The 21,368-nt window shown below is 39.3% G+C and overlaps 1 protein-coding gene and 1 pseudogene across 1 annotated transcript in view; both read right to left on the minus strand.

Moving 5' to 3' along the window:
• AGO1 (protein argonaute-1) overlaps positions 1-21,368 on the minus strand; it is a 198,583-nt gene that overhangs the window by 125,945 nt on the left and 51,270 nt on the right. The window contains exon 5 of the mRNA XM_080270147.1: positions 14,764-14,895. Within this exon, the coding sequence (XP_080126273.1) occupies positions 14,764-14,895 (132 nt within the window). The remainder of the gene's footprint in view (positions 1-14,763; positions 14,896-21,368) is intronic.
• On the minus strand, positions 15,198-15,316 carry LOC145396927 (5S ribosomal RNA; annotated as a pseudogene).

A 21,368-nucleotide genomic window follows, 5' to 3' on the forward strand; every position in this document is an offset into this window, starting at 1 on the left:
ATGTTTTGAGATGAATGTCTGTTTTTAGTAAACTGTGATCAGTGATGAACGTATTTTTAACTGTTGATGCTGCAAGGGAAACATCGCTGACAGTGAGGAAGTGATACTGAGAGGAAGGGGTAGAGACTGCTGTCTAGCGACTGGGAGGCAGCAGTGTTACTAAGGTGTAACAATGGATGTTTTCACCATAGTATGTTTTGAAATGAATGTTTATAGTAAATTATGATCAGTGAAGCATACATTTTTAATTGTTGATGCTGCAAGGCAAACATAGCTGACAGTGAAGGAGTGATACTGAGAGAAGAGAGTAAAAACAGCTGTCTATCCTGTTCCCAAGCAGCCTTGCTATATTGAACTTTGGTTGTAAAACATTGTAATTTGTGTATTTACAAGTGCTACCTTTTTATATTATTTGTGGAGGTAATTACAGGTTAGTTAGAGTGCATGATTAATGATGGTAGTCGTCTGATACTGTGCTTGAGTCAAGGCAATGTGAGGAAATTTCGTAACAGGTGTGGAATATGACGGGGTTCTTTTAGGATAAATGAACTGATGTGAACATTCATTGTATTTTATGTTTTCGTCAGTGAATGAAAGAATAGAGTTTATTGACTTCATTTGTGGTTTTAAATTCATAAAATATTAAAAACAGTGTTTATATCAGTTTACTGATACATATTTATCAACAAAGTTGAGATGGCCTCGTGGTTTGAAGTCACGTTTTGTTAAGACGGGGTTTTGTTTTCTCTTTTCCTGTATCATTCTTTGTACATAAAAGAAGAAACTAAAGGATGATGAGCAGTACTGAATAGATTCTGAAAGGTGAGTGTTGTATCTAAGTGATAGTGGCTCATATCAGTCAAGTTTTGTCATGAAGAGGCATTGTTTTCTTTTCCTGTACCATTCTTTGTATATAAAAAAAGAAACCAAAGGCTGATGATCAGTAATGAATAGATTCTGAAAGGTGAGTGTGTATCTGTGTGGTAATGGCTCTTATCAAGAAACCTTACTGCAGTCTTGGTTGGGGCAAACTTTTTTTTCACAGAACTGCCCTGCCAGAATTAGGGTGCGTCTTTCACAATGCTGCGTCTTACATGCCGCGAAATACGGTATATACAGTAATCCCGCATATTTCGCGGTAGTTATGTTCTTGTAACCCCCGCGAAAAGTCAATTCCGCGAATACTCTATTAACAATTGAAAACTTGCACTTGTGTCCACCATGCTGCCCATCACAGAGTCCACGTCCATACTGATTGCGAGACAATTCGCCGTCAGACAATTCCCCGTCAAAACATGGACGATTCCCCTTCAGAACAATTCGCACCCTGGACGATTCCCCGCCATTCTATAAATATACTAATCAATACTTTCATCAATATACTTATTATTAATTAATCAATACTTTAATAACTATATTTCAGGGGGATCCAGCAAAGTCTATGTTCAGTAGCGTAGGTTCTGGATATTATTTATTAGTTGCACCTTTAGTCAATAATTAACTTGTTTCTTCCTCGCTGTAGTCGCCTTTGAATTATATTCTAGCGTCACCCATAGCTATCTTCATTAATGAAGGCGAATTGTTTTGTGTTTGTTGTGACTGCGAATTGTCCCGAAACCTCCATACTCATCCCGAAATACCTTCTTACAAGATTGAAAGCACATACTCCATTATGAAGGAAAACGTAAACACCGTACTGTAATACACAATTATCTACACATTTATTAACAAAACAGTACAAAATAAAAAGATGCATTAACTGGTGATAGCAAACACTCGCACGGTCGTTTCTTAGCTTGTCCAGTAACACAATTTTCTCTGCTAAGGTCATAACTTGATCGTTTTGTCACTTTGGAGTTCTTACTAATTGTATTATTAGCCTTTGGTGAGGCTGGCTTACGTCCTGGGGCCATGTGGAAAGCAAGTGGGAGGCAAGAGGCTCATATCATAGTGTGGTTACAACCACAACAGCCACTTAAGGCAGTCAGGCGTGGACTGAAGAATGCGAGGCAGAGAGCAGTGTTGCCATATCCAAACAACGAAATTATGCTAGGGCAATGAAAAAATTATGCTAGATTGAGCAAATTTGTTCCAAGTAAAAAATGAATTATGCTAACTTGAAGCTAAATGATAAAATTCTATACATATTCGTGCAACATATTAATTATATATTATTTACTATGAAAATATTAAAATGAACCTACATACAGTAAGAGGATAAATATCGGTATCTACCCATACTGCTTTTTCCCATCAACTTACGTTTTTCTGATGGATTTTGATGTGATTCGTTCGATTTTGAGCATCATTTCCGTCGGAAATAACCAGATTTTGAGATATGACCCCCCCCCATCCCCCTGAAATAATGAGGGATTTTTGGGGAATCGGGGGTTATAGGGAGGGGGGGAAACACAGAAAATGGTCATTTCCGACTGAAATGAAGCTGAAAATCGAATGAATCATACCAAAATCCATCGGAAAAACCTAGGTTTCATGGGTAAAGTACAAAGCTCAAACTTATCCTAACCTAACCGAACCAAACCGAACCTAACCTTAAACCTAACCTAACCTAATCCAACCTAACCTAACCTAACCTAATCCAACCCAAGCCCAAACTGAAAGTAACCAACTATTCAAACATCTTACCTTATTCGTCTCTCTCTCTCTCTCTCTCTCTCTCTGATTTGTAGCTTTTATAAAATTATTCTAAAAATATTCCATTCCATTCTAAATTATGCTAGAATGATTCTAAAACTTCTAATATGCTAAAAAATATTCCAGACTCGAAAATTTGATCAAAATTATGCTAAAAGAATAAAATTATGCTAGATATGGTAACACTGGCAGAGGGGCCACGGGAAAGGGACAGAGGGTGGCGTGAGTTTACCGCGCTACAATTGGAAGCTGCGGGAATTTCAATTTTTTTTTTTTTTCTGTATATTCAAGGATATTTTTGTTGAACTTATTAATGCTAAGAAAATCCGCGAGAGGGCAAAACCGTAGACAAAAAATCCGCAAAAAATGCGGGATTACTGTATATATATATATATATATATATATATATATATATATATACAGTACAATCCCTGCTATCCGGTATCCAGACAAATGGAATACTCAGAAAAACGGGAAAATTCAAGGGCTGGTAAAAATGTCAGTAAGTTATAACTGTGCGCTATTTTGAATGAACCGCCAAATAGCCATTTTATCGTGTCACGCGAGGCTGGGTGAAGTCGGACTAAGCAAGGTGAAGGCATTTCTGGCTAATGTAAATCCCTAGCAAATCCTCTTAACCAGCCCTCCTCCTCCCTGTTTCCCCTACTTGAATTCAGTCATCCTCCACACCCTCCACAATTTCCACAAATCACCAATCTGCTTTTTACCACCAGACAGTAAACAAGCTCTCTTGCTGTTGTGTTGCTCTGATGGACGGTAATTTCAACATTCCAAAATGCCTAAAGAGCAAACTAAACATAAGTGTGTCGTGCCTACCTTGAAACAGAAGCTGGACAAATGCAACAGACTTGAAAAAGGCAAACATTATAAAACACTGCTGACCGAATATAATGTAGGAAATCCAACGATTTATATAAAGACCCAGCATCCAAGCTCAATGAATTTTTCATGAAAAGCAAGACAAGTAAGTCCATTGAAAAAAGGCATACTCTTCATCGTTCAAGTGGTTTTGCTTAGAAAGATCTAGGGGAGCACCTATTTCTGGTCCTCTTATCGAAGAAAAAGCAAGAGAGTTTCACAATACAATGAATACAGAGGTCGAATGTGATTTCAGTGTTGGATGGTTAAATCGTTTCAAAGACAGGCATGGAATTTGTAAGCCAGACATCTCGGGAGAGAGCAAATCAGCAAACGCCGGTGTTTTTCTTCCTAACGGACCGAGTCTAACTTGCACCACACAAATTCATCTTAGAATGCATGTGTGCTGACAGAGATGAAAAAAAAAAATGTTAATAGGAATGAAGGTTTACTTCGTTGGAAGAAAAAATATATATACATGCTTGCACTTCATAAGTACATCATGTATTTTATTTTGTGCAAAACAGCTGATTGGCGGCAGGTGAAGGGTGGAATGATGGAGGTCAGTCGGGGCCGGGACCGTAAGCAAAGCTTGTGTGGGGGCACAGGTGTGATAATTCTACAGTGCAGTCTTAACATCAGTTCACCAATAAATTTTATTTCTTTATTTTTCCACTTTTATGAGTACAGTACATACAACGAATAATTCGGTAGTTAACAGAATGGTGCAAAACAGTGGCGGAATGGTGGCGGTCAGTTGGGGCCGGGATCATAAACAAAGCTGATATGGGGGCACAGGTGTCGTGATAATTTACCAATAAATATTCAGGATTTTATTTCTTTAGTTTTCCACATGTGTACAGTACATACAAGAAATTATTCGGTAGTTAACAGAATGGACTTGTGCATTTTGCAGTACCGGTACTGCAAGGCATTGAATGCACGTGCATTATGACCATGGTGTGTGTTTACGAGGAAATTTTTCAGGTGGAATCTCTTAGTGTGCCCCTTGATGTGAGTGGTGAGTACCTGAATTGTATTTACTGCTGTGATAATGATCGGCTTTGTATAGATTTGGATATCAGAACTACGGGAAAAATCTGTAACCGGGAAGATGAATTCCCCAAGCCGCCCGGTTAACTGGAATTGTACTGTATGTATATATATATATATATATATATATATATATATATACATACATATACATAGAAACCTCTGTGGTGCAGTGGTAAAGTGTGCACTTTTGTACAATGAAGAACAAGGGTTTGCGCCCCACCAGGGTAAAAAACTTTGGGAGCGTTCTTCTGGCCACATACTGCATTGGCGGAAACAAGGGGTGTTGTGGTTGAACCAGTGTCGCAAACTATGAAGTATGTTTGCACCCAGTCAGCTTGTGTGGGCCGATTACACTTGGTTCACAGACTACACACACATCCGAAGCCATTCCAACACAACAGTTACACTTACAAGCACTTCTCACCCTACATACAATCTCTACTAGACAGCCTAAGCCACTTGGCAAAGATACATTGGCTGTATCGTCCCCACTTCGGTAGGGATAGGCCGGTCCTGCAGTGGACACTCAAACGGCTTATGAGATATATACATATATATATATATATATAAAGAGAGAGAGAGAGAGAGAGTCAAGTTGCCTAAGGTGCGGCTAATTGGTTTTGGACCGAGCCCGTGCCACAGAAAACCGTGTCATACAAATAACTAAACCTATGGGAAAAATGGAATTTGGTTCTGGACGTTCGCCCAAAGTCCCCCTTTTCACCCCACTTTTCCCCACTTTACACATGCATACAATCAGGCAATCAGTCAATGCATGTATTACACGTTACAATGGGCACAAAAAACGGGAGGATGGTCAGCCTTGTGTCTACTTGGGCGATACCACGCACAGCAGATCGAGGAAAAAAAAAAGCTCAGCAAAGTAGACACAGATCAGATGACCAACCAAAACATTAAAGATGGCGAAGGCTGCCTGGTCAAGCACTGACTGAAGAAGTTTATTTGATAAAGTTTGTATGCTCAAGTGTCTACAAAACTCACATTTAACACATTAATAATCATTCTTATATATGTGATGATGATGATGATGATGATGATGGGAGGCAATATACTTCATCTTAGCTCATACTTCGTCACTAACATGTTCATAGCGGTTTTACGAACAAATCTATAAAACTGTCACAACACCCAAAGGATCTTTAATGTTTCATTACTTAACGAATTTGTTGAAGTTTAACCTTCTCAGAAGAGAGACAAAAGTCCACAGTTGAAGCACTTGCAGTATGGAGATGAAGTGGTCACAATCTTCTTTGTTTACAAAGAGGAGTGTGTCACCAGGGGAATTTGACATCATGTTTCAAACCTTGCCATGCCCGTGCCACAGGTATTTTATGCACGTGGTTCATTTTTTGGGGGGTCTGGCACCCCGCCGTACCATAGAAAATCGTGCCACAGAAGTCCGCGCCATAGGGGACCTGACTGATATATATATATATATATATATATATATATATATATACAGGTAACTCGCACAGAACACGATCTCACGGAACGCGCTCGCAATTATACACGGTAAGGGCTGGGATACATATAAGACAACGTAAGATTAAAAAAACCATTATGAAAACTACAAATTAACGCAGGAGAGGCCTTTGAAAGATCAAATCCTCGAACGTCACCACAGCGTGCGGTTTGTTTTGATTACGTGACGATCTAGGCGGGAAATTATTCAGTGAGTGAGACATTCCCGAGTACAGTAGCACAGTATTTGTAAGTTAAATATTTACAGTACTGTACTGTTCTGGTAAGTTTATGTGCAACTTAAAGTACTATTAAATAACGTTAAAGCAAGAAATAAAGTCTTATAACCAGTTTACCTGATAGGCGTCAGAATATTGCCTTTTTTATTTGTTCGTTTTTTCCACAGTACTGTAAAGTATTTGTTAGTTAAATATTTACTGTTCTCGTATGTACTGTACTTGTAAGCACTTAAATAAAGTTAAATCATTAAATAAAGCCTTGTAACCAGTTAACCCGAATTATATGAATACCCATGATCGGCGTCGGAATATTGCTTTTTGTTTGTTCGTTAAACTCACTGTACTGCTTTTCTACAGTACTGTATTTGTAAGTTAAATATTTACTGTTCTGGTATGTACTTGTAAGCAATTAAAGCATTAAATAAAGCCTTGTAACCAGTTAACCTGATTTATATGATTACCCATGATCGGCATCGGAATATTGCCTTTTTTGTTTGTTCGTTAAAGACTTATAATAAGAGAAAAATACATTTTTGTCTTGGTATCTTTACCTATTTGCTCAGGTTTGCTGTAATGGTTTGGATCATTTGATGCAATGCAACTTGTAGAAAACTGTGAAAACTTTCGGGAAGTGAACGAAAATCTGGGACATGAGGCTGACCTTGACTTCACCCTCTCATGTATCATCTGTCAGTCAGTTCACCACCTGCTATCATGATAAGTGGATGTACGATTTTTTCGCTAGTGGCCATGCCTAACCACACAGTTACACCCATTATCTCGACCCAGACAGAAAATACAACCTTTTTCCTCCCTTGCAAAACACAAACAACCACCCTGTTTACGAGACAGCAATATATATTGCGAAAATAACAAAGTAAAATGACAAAGATGAACGTAAAAGGATAGAGAAAGACGAACATGTTATGACGGAAGAAGTACGTTTTCCCCGTCTGTAAACGTATTTATTTCTGCTTTGTATCTGTATTCGTAATAATTAGACTTACTGTTAGTTCTGAAACTGCATTACGATTCTATTTTTTAGCCATTCTCGTGGTGTGGGAGCTGGAAGTTGTGACACAACTTCCTTATTGCCAATCGGACTGACTCTCCACTTTATTCTCCCGTGGCAGAGTCTAGCCTTGGAGGACGTGCAGTTTTCTCATTTAGGACTGAAAATTCAACTCTTTCGCCCCCTTTTCCAAGCATGGGCACAACGATAACGTAAAAAATAACTCGAAACTACCATAAACATATATCAAAAAGGTGAAAATGTATTCATAACATTTTTTTTTTTTCCAGCCATTCCTAACAGATTATGTACTGAAATCATTCCATATCACAGTACTGCATTTCTAAGTTAAATATGTACTGTTCTGGTATGTACTTGTAAGTTAAAGCACTGGTAGCAGTTAACCTGATTTATATGATTACCTATGATCAGTGTCGGAATGTTTCCTTGTGTTTACGTACAGTATTTGTGTTGAAGTTTTGCTCTGGAGTACTGTATTTGTGAGTTATAACATTAAATAAACCTTCTAACCACTTAAAGTGCTTTCTAGTGATTACCAGTGACAGATAACAGCAAAACAACACATCTGGGGGGTCTAGGGAGCAAAATACGGAGTAGTTTAAATATACGCGATTTCGCACCTAACACGGCATGGTAGGAACGAAACCCACGTGTTCCGTGCGAGTTACCTGTATACAGTATATATATATATATATATATATATATATATATATATCTATCTATCTATCTATTGCCAGATGCCACAATCCCGTTTGGGGTGGCCACAAACAAATCGCCTCCACGTCGCCCTGTCCCCCGCCATTTCACTGCCCTGCTCCCAACTCTTATTATCATAACGTTCCTTAAGCCTTGCCTACGATTGTTTCAGGTATAATGGAAGAAACTTACTCATAATTAGGGTGCATGTTACATTAGCATTTAAACATATCGGCGAAAACATCTGAGATGAAGTGGCAGGCCACCTGACCATTTGAGATGGTAGAGGAGGGTCGTGTAAACATACCAGTGACCTTAGTCCCATAATTGTTCACAGTTTTTTATAGCTCACCCTAACCCAACATCCCTGACACCAGTTTAGTAGAGCATTGTTCGAGGCTGGCAGCTATGATGGGGTTAATGGAATGCATTATTGTTTGTATTAATACTCTCTTTCACACATAAAGTACACTTAAGAACGAACAAAAGAATGAACAGTAAATGTAAGAGGAAGAAATAACTATGCTCTGTCTGTCCGAAATGTGTTGGGAAGCGCGATATCTAACGAAGAATGCAGAACTGAATGCTAACTTACGAGAACACGAGATGAGTAACTTTTTTTCTTTTCTGATTAGCAGACATTCTTGTTCCATTTCGTTCCCTAAAATTGGGAAACCCATTACTTTTCCTCTAAGCATACAGCCCAAAGGCTTCACCAATTCACTTCATATTCCTCCAGTTTGTTTTCTGTGTTTTTCTATTTTGAGGGTAGTAAATTACCTTTTCTTGCTGAAAGATTTTCTCTTTTATTATCACGTACGATTGTTTCAGGCATAATGGAAGAAACTCATCGTAAACCAAAGTGAATTTAGTTTCCCAATTTCCCAGCTGGAGCCCAGGTTAGGTTAAATTAGGTTAAATTATTAAGTAGTTAATCAAGGTTAGGCTAGGTCAGGTGTATCAGCTGCCTCACCAAACTCCATCCTACCACCCTTCTGATTGAGTTGTGAGCAGGAGGTGTGGGTGGGGGCAGGGTGAGCAGACTTTCTCTGGTTTACCCATGCATTGCTTCCAAGCAACTGGATGCTCCCTGTTTAAACAAGAGCTATCATACGGATAATTCTATGTACTACTGTACCACTGAACCATTTGGTCACGGCCCGGATATACCGAAAGCTGGATAATCCGAGCCTGGATAATCGAGCTTCCACTGTAGCTGCTTTGCTACATACACACATGCTGCCTATGCCAGTCATAATGATACACACAGAGCAGTCAGAACCCACAATATTAATAATGATAATGCAGTAATCGTAATAAATCCATCCATCCATTGCCAGACGCCATGTATCCCAAACATAAATAAAACAGTAAAAACTCACCTCCGCGCTTCGTGATCGGCTGGAAACGTTCCAGTGTATCACGATTTTTCCACAACTACGGACGAACTGGCTTGTTTCTGTTACGGAAACCCGATCCCTCGCGACAGAACGGAAGACTTTTAGAATATTATGAGTACCTTACGGAAAAAATTGTTGCATTTTCTCAAGCTTCAGTTTTATCCCGCATTCAATATATCAAGCTTTTACTGTATATACAGTATGTGTGTGTATATATATATATGCAGAGACTTCACTTCACCGTGAAGATATGTATGCAAACTAACCACAGGAGAAATGAAAGGAGCGACAGTGAGTACTTTCGTATATTACATCTTCAGATGTAATATACGAAAGTACTCACTGTCGCTCCTTTCATTTCTCCTGTGGTTAGTTTGCATATACATATATATATATATATATATATATATATATACAGTGCTCGTCAGAAGTATTGAGCGCCCTGCGTCCCTCCTACAAAACAAACCTTTCAACGTTGAAAAAACATATAAATAATGCATTTTATTTACCTTTAATGCTCGGTATGGTATCCTTTACGCTTCTTCAAGGACCTGAGACGTCGTGGAAGTGAAAGGGCGAGGCTCCTGAGGTGCTAGAGTGGTATTTTCTCCCAGAAGTCATGAATCGTAGGTAAGGCTTAAGGAACGTTATGATAATAAGAGAGGAAATCTTTCAGCCAAAGCAATTTACCACCCACAAAATAGGCAGAAAAATACAGAAAACAAACTAGAGCAATATGAATCGATTTGGTAAGGTTATTAGGATGTATGCTTGGACGAAAATTTATGAGTTTCAAAATTATAGGGGACGAAATGGAACAAACATGTTTACTAATAAGAAAAAATACTTTCATCTCACGTGCTCTCGTAAGGTGGCATTCAGTTCCACATTCTTTGTTCGATGTCGCTTCCCAACACATTTCGGACCGACAGAGCATACAGTTATTTCTGCTCATTACAGCTAAGTGTACATTTATTGCACATTCTTTTGTTCATTCATGTATGTGTGAAAGGGAGAGTATTGATATGTATTCCATTAACCCCTTCTTGGCTGCCAGCCTTGAACAATGCTTTACTGTACCAGTGTCAGTGACGTTGAGTTAGGGAGAGCCATAAAAACTGTGAACAGTTTTGGGAAGGGAACGAAGGTCATTGGTATGTTTACACGACCCTACTCTACCATCCCAAACAGCTAGGCGGTCCTTTCATCCCAGATGTTTTCGCCGATATGTTTAAATGGTAAAGTAACATGCACCCTAATATTATGTTTAAATGCTAATGTAACATGCCCCCAAATTTTATTAATTCTTTCACGTATCATAGCAAATCACAAGATGGGTTTAGGGAGGAGGGGAAAAAGCCATGTTTGCCAGCCGAGTCTTTTCACATCTAAGAAAAAGAAACTGACTTTATAACTTTGAAAAAATGGTTTCGAGGTCTGCCACGGGAGCACACAAATTTCTGAACTCACAAACATTGAGGATTTGAGGGGGGTAAACATACGCTTTGCTGTAAGCAGTAAAAGCACCGTACCAAATCAGTTCATCCTGATAGTCTATTATATTTTTCTTACTATTTCTGGGTTGGTAAATAAACATTCCTTGTTAAATCTGTTTCCCCGCTGTTTTTAACTGTTCTGGTGTGACGACTCTGATTCGTTAACGTATTGGCCGAAGACACTGTTCTAATCTAAGTGTTTAAACCTGGCCTAACCTAGCTTAACTGCACCTAATAATTTAACCTAACCTAATCTTCAGCTGGGAAGTTGGGAAACGAAGTCCACATTTGAGTACGATGAGTTTCGTCCATTGTGCTGGAAACAATCATAGGTACAGCTTTAGAACGTGACGATAATAACAGAGAGGAAATCTTTCCGTAAGAAAACGTGATTTAACGAACTGAATATAGTCTGAAAAATACTGAAACAAGCTGGAGGAATATACACTGAACTGGAAAAGTCTTTCTGGTACTTAAAATGTACATTTACCGGTAAATAAATCAGTCTAACAGTACAGTACTTGTGTTTTGGTTCCTCCAGATTAATCATGCTTTCGGACCAATCGGGCACCCCTTAACACCATATAGCCCGGATAACCGGGCTATCTCTGTATATATATATATATATATATATATATATATATATATATATATACACTGAAATTTCAAATTTCGATGGGCATATGTACCTAAAAATCACCGCAAAATTCAAATCATCGAAATTTAAGCTGAACTTCTTATGGGAAAAATAAGTTTGGGTCCGGGGCCTCCGAACCTAACTACCTAAAAGCATGATTTTTTGCCCACACCCCCTGTAAACTTTATGAACTATAACTGTGGTTAAGTAACTGTAGTTCTGCATTGTATTGCCATACTGTCAGCAAGTGTATACTTAGTGTATTTCTGCCCTTTCCTGTATTGCCATTTCTCCTTTGGATGCGAAGATTTAGAGATGCCAGGCTGCTCTCGTACATTACCACTGCTACCCAAAGAACCACTCTTGCTTGCCATTTGAAACAGGTAAGTTGTGACAAAAATACAAAGAAAATACTTACTACTAAATTACAGTGAAATGTATGTCCACATATGGAAGGTACAGGCTGAAAGTGCGGCACTTGGCTATAGAGGGCTGGCTGCTGGCAGGACAGTCGCAAAATGGCCGCGACAACAGAGCATCGCCTTTCACATGGCTTGCTGTTGGTGGTGGCTGCTCCCATCCGGGTGCTCTTGTCCTTAAACAATATGACTATTTTTTTTCTCAGTCTCTATTGTTCATTTCTATGTTGCACCTTATATTCATAATTACCGTACTTCTCTTCATTTTCAGTATTCTGCCTACTGTATTTGCTAACACCTGTAATTCATTTAGTTTTAGTATTTCTACTATTGATTCTCTTCCTTTAATTTCTCCTGTTATATCTTCGGGTTATTAAAGTACTGATCAACTAATAATAAGTATATTTATAGAATGACGGGGAATCATCCAGGGTGCAAATTGTCCTGATGGGAAATCGTCCATGTTTTGACGGGGAATTATCTGACAGGCGAACTGACTTGACGGTGAATTGTCTCGGAACCATATCATCATATGCTTCATATACTGTATGAATAGATGTTCATTTTCATTCTCTTCTTAACACGTCACATACGATATTAGGTTAAGCTCATACTTTTTCTTATAATCTTCCTTCACTTCCAGCATTTTGGTTCCCATCAAAAATATTATTTTTGCTTGGTTTGGTTAGCCCTGACAGCACGTCACATACGATACTGGGTTAGGTTCATACTTTTTCTTATAATTTTCCTTCACTTCTAGCATTTTAAACTTGTAATAATCTCTACTCCATCTTATATAAGCTTGCATTACTCTTGAAACGTCTACATTTTACGAGTATACTCTCAAGGGGCAACAGTTGCCAACTCAGACACATCAAAACATGAAGAGTTGTCTCACATTACATAACACTAAATCATTTACCATATGAACTTAAACTACATAATTTAACAAGCAGTCATTTAAATAAAACATTATTGTTACATCCCACTCCCCACACTGCCACAGGCCCAACAGCAGTAGTACAGTACAGGAAGGACGTTGCCCAGCAAGTTGTTCTTCCTATGGTCAGCCTTAAGGTGTACAGTGCACAAGATCAGCTGAGGCGAAAATAAACACTGGCTTCTTAAAGTTCACCGTCTTTATTTTCCAAGTAATTCCACTTAATGCTTTTCAACTTCTCTTCAATGTTCTCACAAGCACTGGAGCTATACACAATTTACCGATTGCAGTTACATTTAATGTTTAACAACACTTCACAGTTAGTACACTTAATGCTTGCTAACACTTCACTTATTACACAAGTACTGATAATAATCTTCACCGACAGTAATTACACTTAAAACATTTCACTGTCTTCTCAAGTTCCAATGATATCCATCCATCATCCAATCCTACATTGCCCCATGAGGAGCGTAGGAGCCCAGGGCTAGGCAGTTGGTCCCGACATTTAAGATGAGAGTGACCAGCCTCACTCATTCCTGAGTGGCATTACATGAGCAATCAACCCCAACCACCCCTTGGATATAAACCTTCACCAGCTCATTCCGATTGGAGCACAGTAATTACCCACTAAACCACCAGGCGCCAAAATTTGGTTATATGGTTACCACCCAGCATAGTAAATGGTTTCCTGGTACACAGGAAACCATTTGGCTTGTCACTTACAAACTTCAATAACCCATCACTGTTTGTTTGCCACTGTTTTCACAAGTACCAAAAGTATACAATCTTCACTGACACTACATTGCACTACACTCAAACCAAAACTGACTGCACTTCACTCAAACTGACCTGAAACCCGACTAAACTTGTAATAATCTCTACTCCAACTTATATAAGATTGCATTACTCTCGAAACGTCTACATTTAACGAGTATACTCTCGACGGGCAACAGTTGCCAACTCAGACACATCAAAACATGAAGAACTGTCTCACATTACATAACACTCTAAATCATTTACCATACGAACTTAAACTACATAATTTAACAAGCAGTCATTTAAATAAAACATTATTGAGAAAAAGCACATTAAATTAATGCATAACTTACGAAATAACTATGCTCACAAACAGCCGGCTAACTGGCAACTCTGACTCGTATCGATACGGGAACTACTGTACAAGAAACTCCGAGATGGTACAAGACTACCTAACTGGCATATCTCCCATCATAACAATATTATCTTTGCTTGTTTTGGTTGGAGTCTGGCCCTGAAAGCATCAAAATACATGACTTTGCATCGAAAAGTAAGGTAAGCAGACCACTCCAAAATGCATCGAAATTTGATTCATCGAATTCTAAACTGTCGAAATTTGAGATTCCACAAAATATATATATACTGTATATACAGTATATATATATATATATATAAGTTCAAAAATAAGGCTGCAATGTCACAAAGCAATGGTGGTCAAATAGTAACTGGAGGTGGTTGTGGGAGAAAGACTGTGTGCTCTGAGCCATGAAATAAGTCTCTCCTGCCTTTACATGAAATATTTGTTTACATATCCACTTCATTAACATTATAAGCTTTTTTTTACAGTCCAAAGGCGAATTCTGATCACTAAGAATTAATTTATGTGAACCTTATAGACTGCAGGAATTCAGCCACTTCAGCTGCACACTCCTAAGGATCTCTTGTTGCGGTAATGCCATACTAAGTAAAATTATTAAGAACTGAACAAGGGTATAGGTAGCTACAATGCTGCTGAAATTTTCCTTACACATAACCACAGAGGATCAAAATATAATGCGGTGTGAAAACTGACCTGTATAGCATCATAGGGTATGGTTCTAGTCCGTCCTTCCAGAGCTTCCTCCAGCGTATAAAGGTTGACTTGAGCCAGCCACTTCATTGCCACCTTAAAAACTCTGTCTCGTCCTTCTCCTGGTAATGTTACCTGAAAACAATGAAACAGAGTAAGGATCAACAACTGACACTGAATGTAATATCAACACAATCATTAACAGTAAACATGAGCTAACAAAACATCACCAATAATGAACCCCAAAAAACAATAATCAAGGATAAACTATGATGCGTGCTATATCTACATTACATACAGTATGATACATTCATCATTCATTCATTGCCAGACATCATGCATCCCAAAAGGGGTGGCCAAGGGCTTAGAGTTAATTGTTTTACAGGGAGGGGCACTGATCCTCCACCAACCCCACTTGACGCGTAGGAAGAAGGTTATGCCAACAGCATCTGGTGTTCCCAGGCAGTCACCCATCCAAGTACTAACCAGACCCAACGTTGCTTAACTTCGCTGATCGGACGGGATGCAGTGTACTCAACGTGGTATGGCCAATATATATATATATATACATAGGTATACAGTACCCTCGCTTCCAACATGCGTTTGTCCAGCACGATTCGCGTCCAGCACGGAGAGCAAAAAATTAGTATGATTTAATAAAATTTAATTACTGTAACATGGGTGCATTAGCATAACACACACAGGGCTCCGAGAAGTGGGTGAAATCTGCAGAGTTCGCCTCTAGCACGATCACCCCCAGTCCAACACGGTCATACTGGACGTTCCTGTGATGCTGACAGCCAATCAAAACTTCTGATCAAGTAGCCTCCCCCACTCGCTATCGTGATGTGATCGTGATGTCGCCCAATCAAAAATGCTTCTGCTCTCATGTGATGTTTCGTTTAAATTTCTCCCACCACAGTGCCACTCAGTCGCATAATTCGCATTGGAAGGTGCTTTTTTCTCCCTGCATTTTCTGCCCTTGCTACTGCATTTTATCCTGCTCACGATGCCTAGGAAGCCTTCTGAGAACCCCAAGAAGCGGCGGCACCTCCATCAGGCCACCAAGCTAGAAATCATCAAGAGGAAGAAGAAGAGGGAGAGGAGAGTGGACATCGCCAAGGCCTACGACGTGAATGAAGCCAGCTTGAGGACCATAATAAAAAACCAAGACAAGATCCTGGCAGCAGTGCAGGCTTACGGAGTGCTAGGACAGGCAGAAGCAGGACCTTCCACGGGTGTAGATGAGGATAGTGATTCTGAGTGTGATTTCGCAGGATTTATGAGGGAGGTATAGGAGAAGCAGCAGCCATTACCCACTAGTGACGCCAGCAGCCATCCTCTGGGCACCCATTAGGACTACCTACAGCCTCGGATACCACCTTCCATTCCCCGCAAGCCAACGAACTCTATCCTAAAAGGTTAGTTATCGTTCATAGTACAGCACCATTTATTATAATTACAGTAGTACCAATATACTGTATGTAAAGGTATACAGTAGGTATTTAGGGTGACTTTTCCTAGGGTTGCTGACATAATTCATTTTTCCCCATAAGCTCTGTTGTTTGTCCAACATGTTTTCGGTCCAACATGGGACCTATGGATGACAATATTACCGTGTTGGACACGAGGGTACTGTATATATATATATATATATATATATATATATATAGAACAACTCAAAAAAACAATAATCAAGGACAAACCATGATCCGTGCTATATCTACATTACATAGTTTTATATATATATATATATATATATATATATATATATATATATATATTTCAAATAACAGAACAGAGGAAGGAAAAACAAATGAATAAAAAAATTATATATATATATATATATCCATCCATCCATCATCCAATCCTACGTTGTCCCATGATGACCGTAGGAGACCAGGGCTAGGCAGTTGGTCCTGACATTTAAGATGAGAGTGACCAACCTCACTCATCCCTGAGTGGCATTAAGTGAGCAATAAACCCCAATCACCCCTTGGATATAAACCTTCACCGACTCAATCCGATTGGAGCACAATAATTACCCACAAAACCACCAGGTGCCAAAATTTGGTTATATGGTTACCACCCAGTGTAGTAAATGGTTTCCTGGTGTACACACACACACATATATATATATCTATATATATATATATGAGGCCGCGTTTGCGAGTTTGTACCAAGCGCCATCCAAGCCGATCATTCTTTTCATGTTATATCACTATTTTGACCTTTCTTTTATATCCCAGGCATGTCGCCTGCTACAATTTTGAACTAGACATGAGGTTGAAAGTCCTCCAAAACACAACACTGAAATCGATTTGTAAGGTGAGGGTGGGTGACAGACCGCCAGCGCGGACAAATTTGTGCCAAGCGACAACGACAGGGTGAGTCACAGCTCATCCACTTGCAATATACTGTTAGCTATTGTTAGCATCTAACAATTGTTATGAATATAATTTTAATTTACGTATCAGATTATTAAGTAAATTTTGCAAATGCTCTAACATGGTAAATAAGGTCAATATTGTTTCTCATTAACCCAGAAACTTTTATGCTAATGATAGGGCTACGTGCTATTTTCAGCGTTTCCAGCGCATGCTGTTGGCGGTACTGCAAAGGCCCAGTTTTGTCTCGTGTGTCATTCTCCGAGTACAAAAGCTACAGTTTTCCTTTTGTGTGTGTGTGCGTGTGTGTATGTGTTCATTGTGCTCTTAATGTCTTCTGATAGTATCTTGATGACCCTACCGCCGGGCCTTCAGGGATACAAGATAGCGGCCCTGCTGAAGGCTCCAAGTCTTTTAAAGCGGCCGTTTTTTACACCCACAAAGCTCGCCATGGTCTTATGGATAAAGCACATGGTGTCAGTGTGGCTGCTTTGGAGAGCAGTGATAGTCATAGTAATGATGGTGATAATGGAGAAGCTAGTGTGCCGTTATGTGAGGCTGCTGGTGATGGTAATGTGGCTCCTGGTGCCATAATTCGTTATGGTGATAGTGATGGGTTTGTTGTGATGATACTAATGACGCTGGTGATAATGTTGGATGTGTGGCACTACCTGAGGGCACTGGGGGTGGTGATAATGCACGTGGTGGCCTAGTGCATTATCACCACCCCGTAGTGCATATCTGATGTCTTTATGTCTATTAACAACTATGTACTGAATGGTTTTGTGATCATGAACTTTGAGTGAAAATTCTGTTGCACTAGGAAAACAGGTGTTTTCTCTTGCTCTAATTGATTTATCCAAAATCTGTTTATATATTCTTAATCTGCATCCTTTCCTCTTTACTATGGTTTTTTAATGGAGTCTCTAGCATTATTAACCCCTCTGTGAGGCAATTCAGAATCCGCAGACATGCCCCGGGAGGCAAAAGTTTCGGGAAATTTGACATGTCATATTTTTATGATTTATGTGTTTGGGATGATGGATAATGATGAAATATCAATAAAAATAATAAAATAAATATATTTTACCTACCCATTACTGAAATTACAGCTGATGAAGCTGATGAATGCAGTATGGGTAATCCATGAGGATGCCGCAGAAAGTAAACAAACAACTTTTTTCTATCTGGTGTTTTCACTTATAGCTTGAACAGAACATTCTTTCCTTATTAGAAAAACTTATTTCTTGCTTCTGTGTACAATTATTTTCAAAACAGAACTTGTTTCCATATTCTAAAATTGTAACTTCAACTTCTGAACTTTACTAATGCTACCAGTAATTATAACAGAACTTATTTCCTCTCATTCAACAAAACTTTTCTTCTTCTTATAGTTTGAACAGAACATTCTTTTCTTATTAGAAAAACTTATTTCTTGCTTCTGTGTACAATTATTTTCAAAACAGAACTTGTTTCCATATTCAAAAAACTAATTTCAACTTCTGAACTTTTACCTGTGCTTCCACTAATCAGAACAGAACTTATTTCCTCTCATTCAACAAAACTTTTCTTCTTGTTATCCATTACTTCTGTTTGGCTAGAACTTTGCAAGTGTGTGGTAGTCACGCCAACACTCAAAACATAGTGCGACACCACATTCTTTACACCATGTGCTCACTCGGTTGTTCTTCCGCGGCTTTCTCACAGAATGAAGGCAGACATGACATGATCGCTGTCCAGTCTTTCGGGTATGTGTTGAAGGCAGCTTTTGTAGATAGTGCCTATTGGCGAATCCCGTTGCTACAAGTCTGTCAGCAGCTAGTTCAGAGTGGCGTCCAGGACGGTCTTTGTTCAGTGTTCCATACTTGGTGAGCAGTTGTCTCACCACTTCCAGAACAAAGTGCCTCAGTGACTTCTTCTTTTGGGTTTCTGCCTTGTACATATGGTAGGCATTCAGCATTGACAAATCAACCATATGAAAAAATAACTTCTTGTACCATTTTACGGTACGTCTGATACACTCCACAGTACCTATTTGGGCATCCGACTTGTCAACAAGTCTCATATTTTTTGTGTAATCAGTTACTACGTCCGGTTTGAGGACTGGTTCTTTTGTTCTATAGTCCACTTTTCCTGATGGAATCAAGTTGCCACGATGGAAGGTGCTCAGCATACAAACCTCCCGTTTATCTGTCCATCTGACACACAGCAAAGGATCACTTCTGTAGAGCTCACAGGTTCCTCGAGCACTACGTCCTCCAAACTTTGGAAGATATTTCCTGTTCTTCCGGACTGTCCCACAACTACCAGTGTTATGATCATGAAGGAAACTACACAGGGATGGGGAAGTATACCAATTATCAGTATACAAAACATGTCCCTTGTTCAGAAATGGTGCCATCAATTTTTTTACCACAGAGCCAGAAAATCCTAGGGATCTCTTGCAGGTACATCAATATCAGTGCCAGTGTACACTATAATGTCTAACACTATGCCAGTTAGGCAGTCACAAATAACAAAAATTTTTATTCCAAATCTGTGTCTTTTGGAGGGAATGTATTGCTTGAATATAAGTCTGCCACGGAACAGAATGAGACTTTCATCAATAACAAGTTTCTGATAGGGTGCAAAGAAGGAGCGAATACGCTCCCTTATCTTTTCAATTACTGGACGAACCTTCCAAAGGCGGTCATCAGTACTGGGATGGTTGTTGTCTGTGAAATGAATAAATCGCATGAGTAGCTGGTACCTGTCCCTGGGCATGTACTTGGGAAATATTGGGGTATGAATCAGTGGATCTCGGTTCCAGTAGTCACGAACATTTTGCTTCTTTACTTGTGGCATCAGAAGAGCGAGTGCAAGAAATGTGTACATTTCAGGTACACTGGTATCATACCAACGTTTCATTTTATTGTGTGGAGAAAAAGGATGTTTGTCCTTCATGAACTGATAATATCTATTGGTTTCTTGTACCAAATAATCAAGAATTTCACCATCAAAAAACAGGAGAAAATACTCCATTTCAGAACTGTTTTTGTCTACTCCAGCAGCCCTTGTCACTCCACTGTGAGTTGCATCAAATCTATAGCAATTTGGTATGAATCTATCACCATTTGCCCAGATAAACCCAGATCCACCAGCACTACCAATACCACCAGGCCTACGGGAGGGTCACACACCCTGGGATCATCATCATCATCATCACTTAGGTCTGAATCATCATCACTCTCGTCACTCACGGGAATAAATCCATCACTGTCACTGTCTGCCATCCCCTCACTGTCACTACCACTCTCCTGTGCCATCCCCTCACTGTCACTACCACTCTCCTGGTCATCACTATCGTACTCCAAACCTGGCGATAACTTACGTTTCACGCCAGCACTACTCACTGATACCCCTGAGGTTGATGGAGTTTGTGTATCACTGTCGGAAAATCCTTCAAAATCGGTGATGTCATGCACTTCCCTCTCTTCATCAAGTCTACTAGTCACTTCAGAGTTCTGCAAATTGCTGTCCGGTTCTGCCATCTCATCTGAAGACTGTGCTGAGGGCGAAAAGTGAAGACTTCCCTCTAACTCCACGCTACGCACAATCGCGCTGCCTAACCTCCGCGCGTTGCAGACGTGAAAAAAAAATCGGTCACATGTACTGTTATTACAGCATATTTTTGAAGGATTTTAGGCATATATTTGTTTGTAGAAAATTATCTTATGGTTTATGAGTCATTTTTAGGTAATTATTTGAGCATAAAATGCGAAAATAAAAAAAAAATCCACCCTAAAACCCGGTACATTTGTACCAGCAGGTTTGTTTACATATGACGTCAGAGCCCAGACCCCTCTGAGTGCAACGTGGAAGGTTGGGGGTATCAAACGATGCCACCCGTTGCCTGAGGCTCTTTTACTCAAAAGTCCCGACCCGGAATCCATCAAGAGAACCCGTCTTAAGACCCGACCCGGACTTAAAGGGTTAATAACGGAGTTATACTTCGTTGAAGTTGTATACTAAAAATTGCCGATTTTTGGCATTTCGAAAAAACTATAATTTCGTATATTTGCCTATATTATTTTCAGTGATTAATAATATTGGCATATTTGGCATACTTTACCCTTCATTATGGTCTTTGAATGAAGTCTCTAGCTTTAAAAACAACGGAGTTATGATCGTTTCAGTATTCGCAAACTTTAAACGCAATTTCTGGCTTTTTAAAAAAATGTT

The sequence above is a fragment of the Coenobita brevimanus genome, chromosome 39 (genome assembly GCF_032717465.1).
Source record: "Coenobita brevimanus isolate Jiangsu-jjx chromosome 39, ASM3271746v2, whole genome shotgun sequence".
Taxonomy (NCBI): domain Eukaryota; kingdom Metazoa; phylum Arthropoda; class Malacostraca; order Decapoda; family Coenobitidae; genus Coenobita; species Coenobita brevimanus.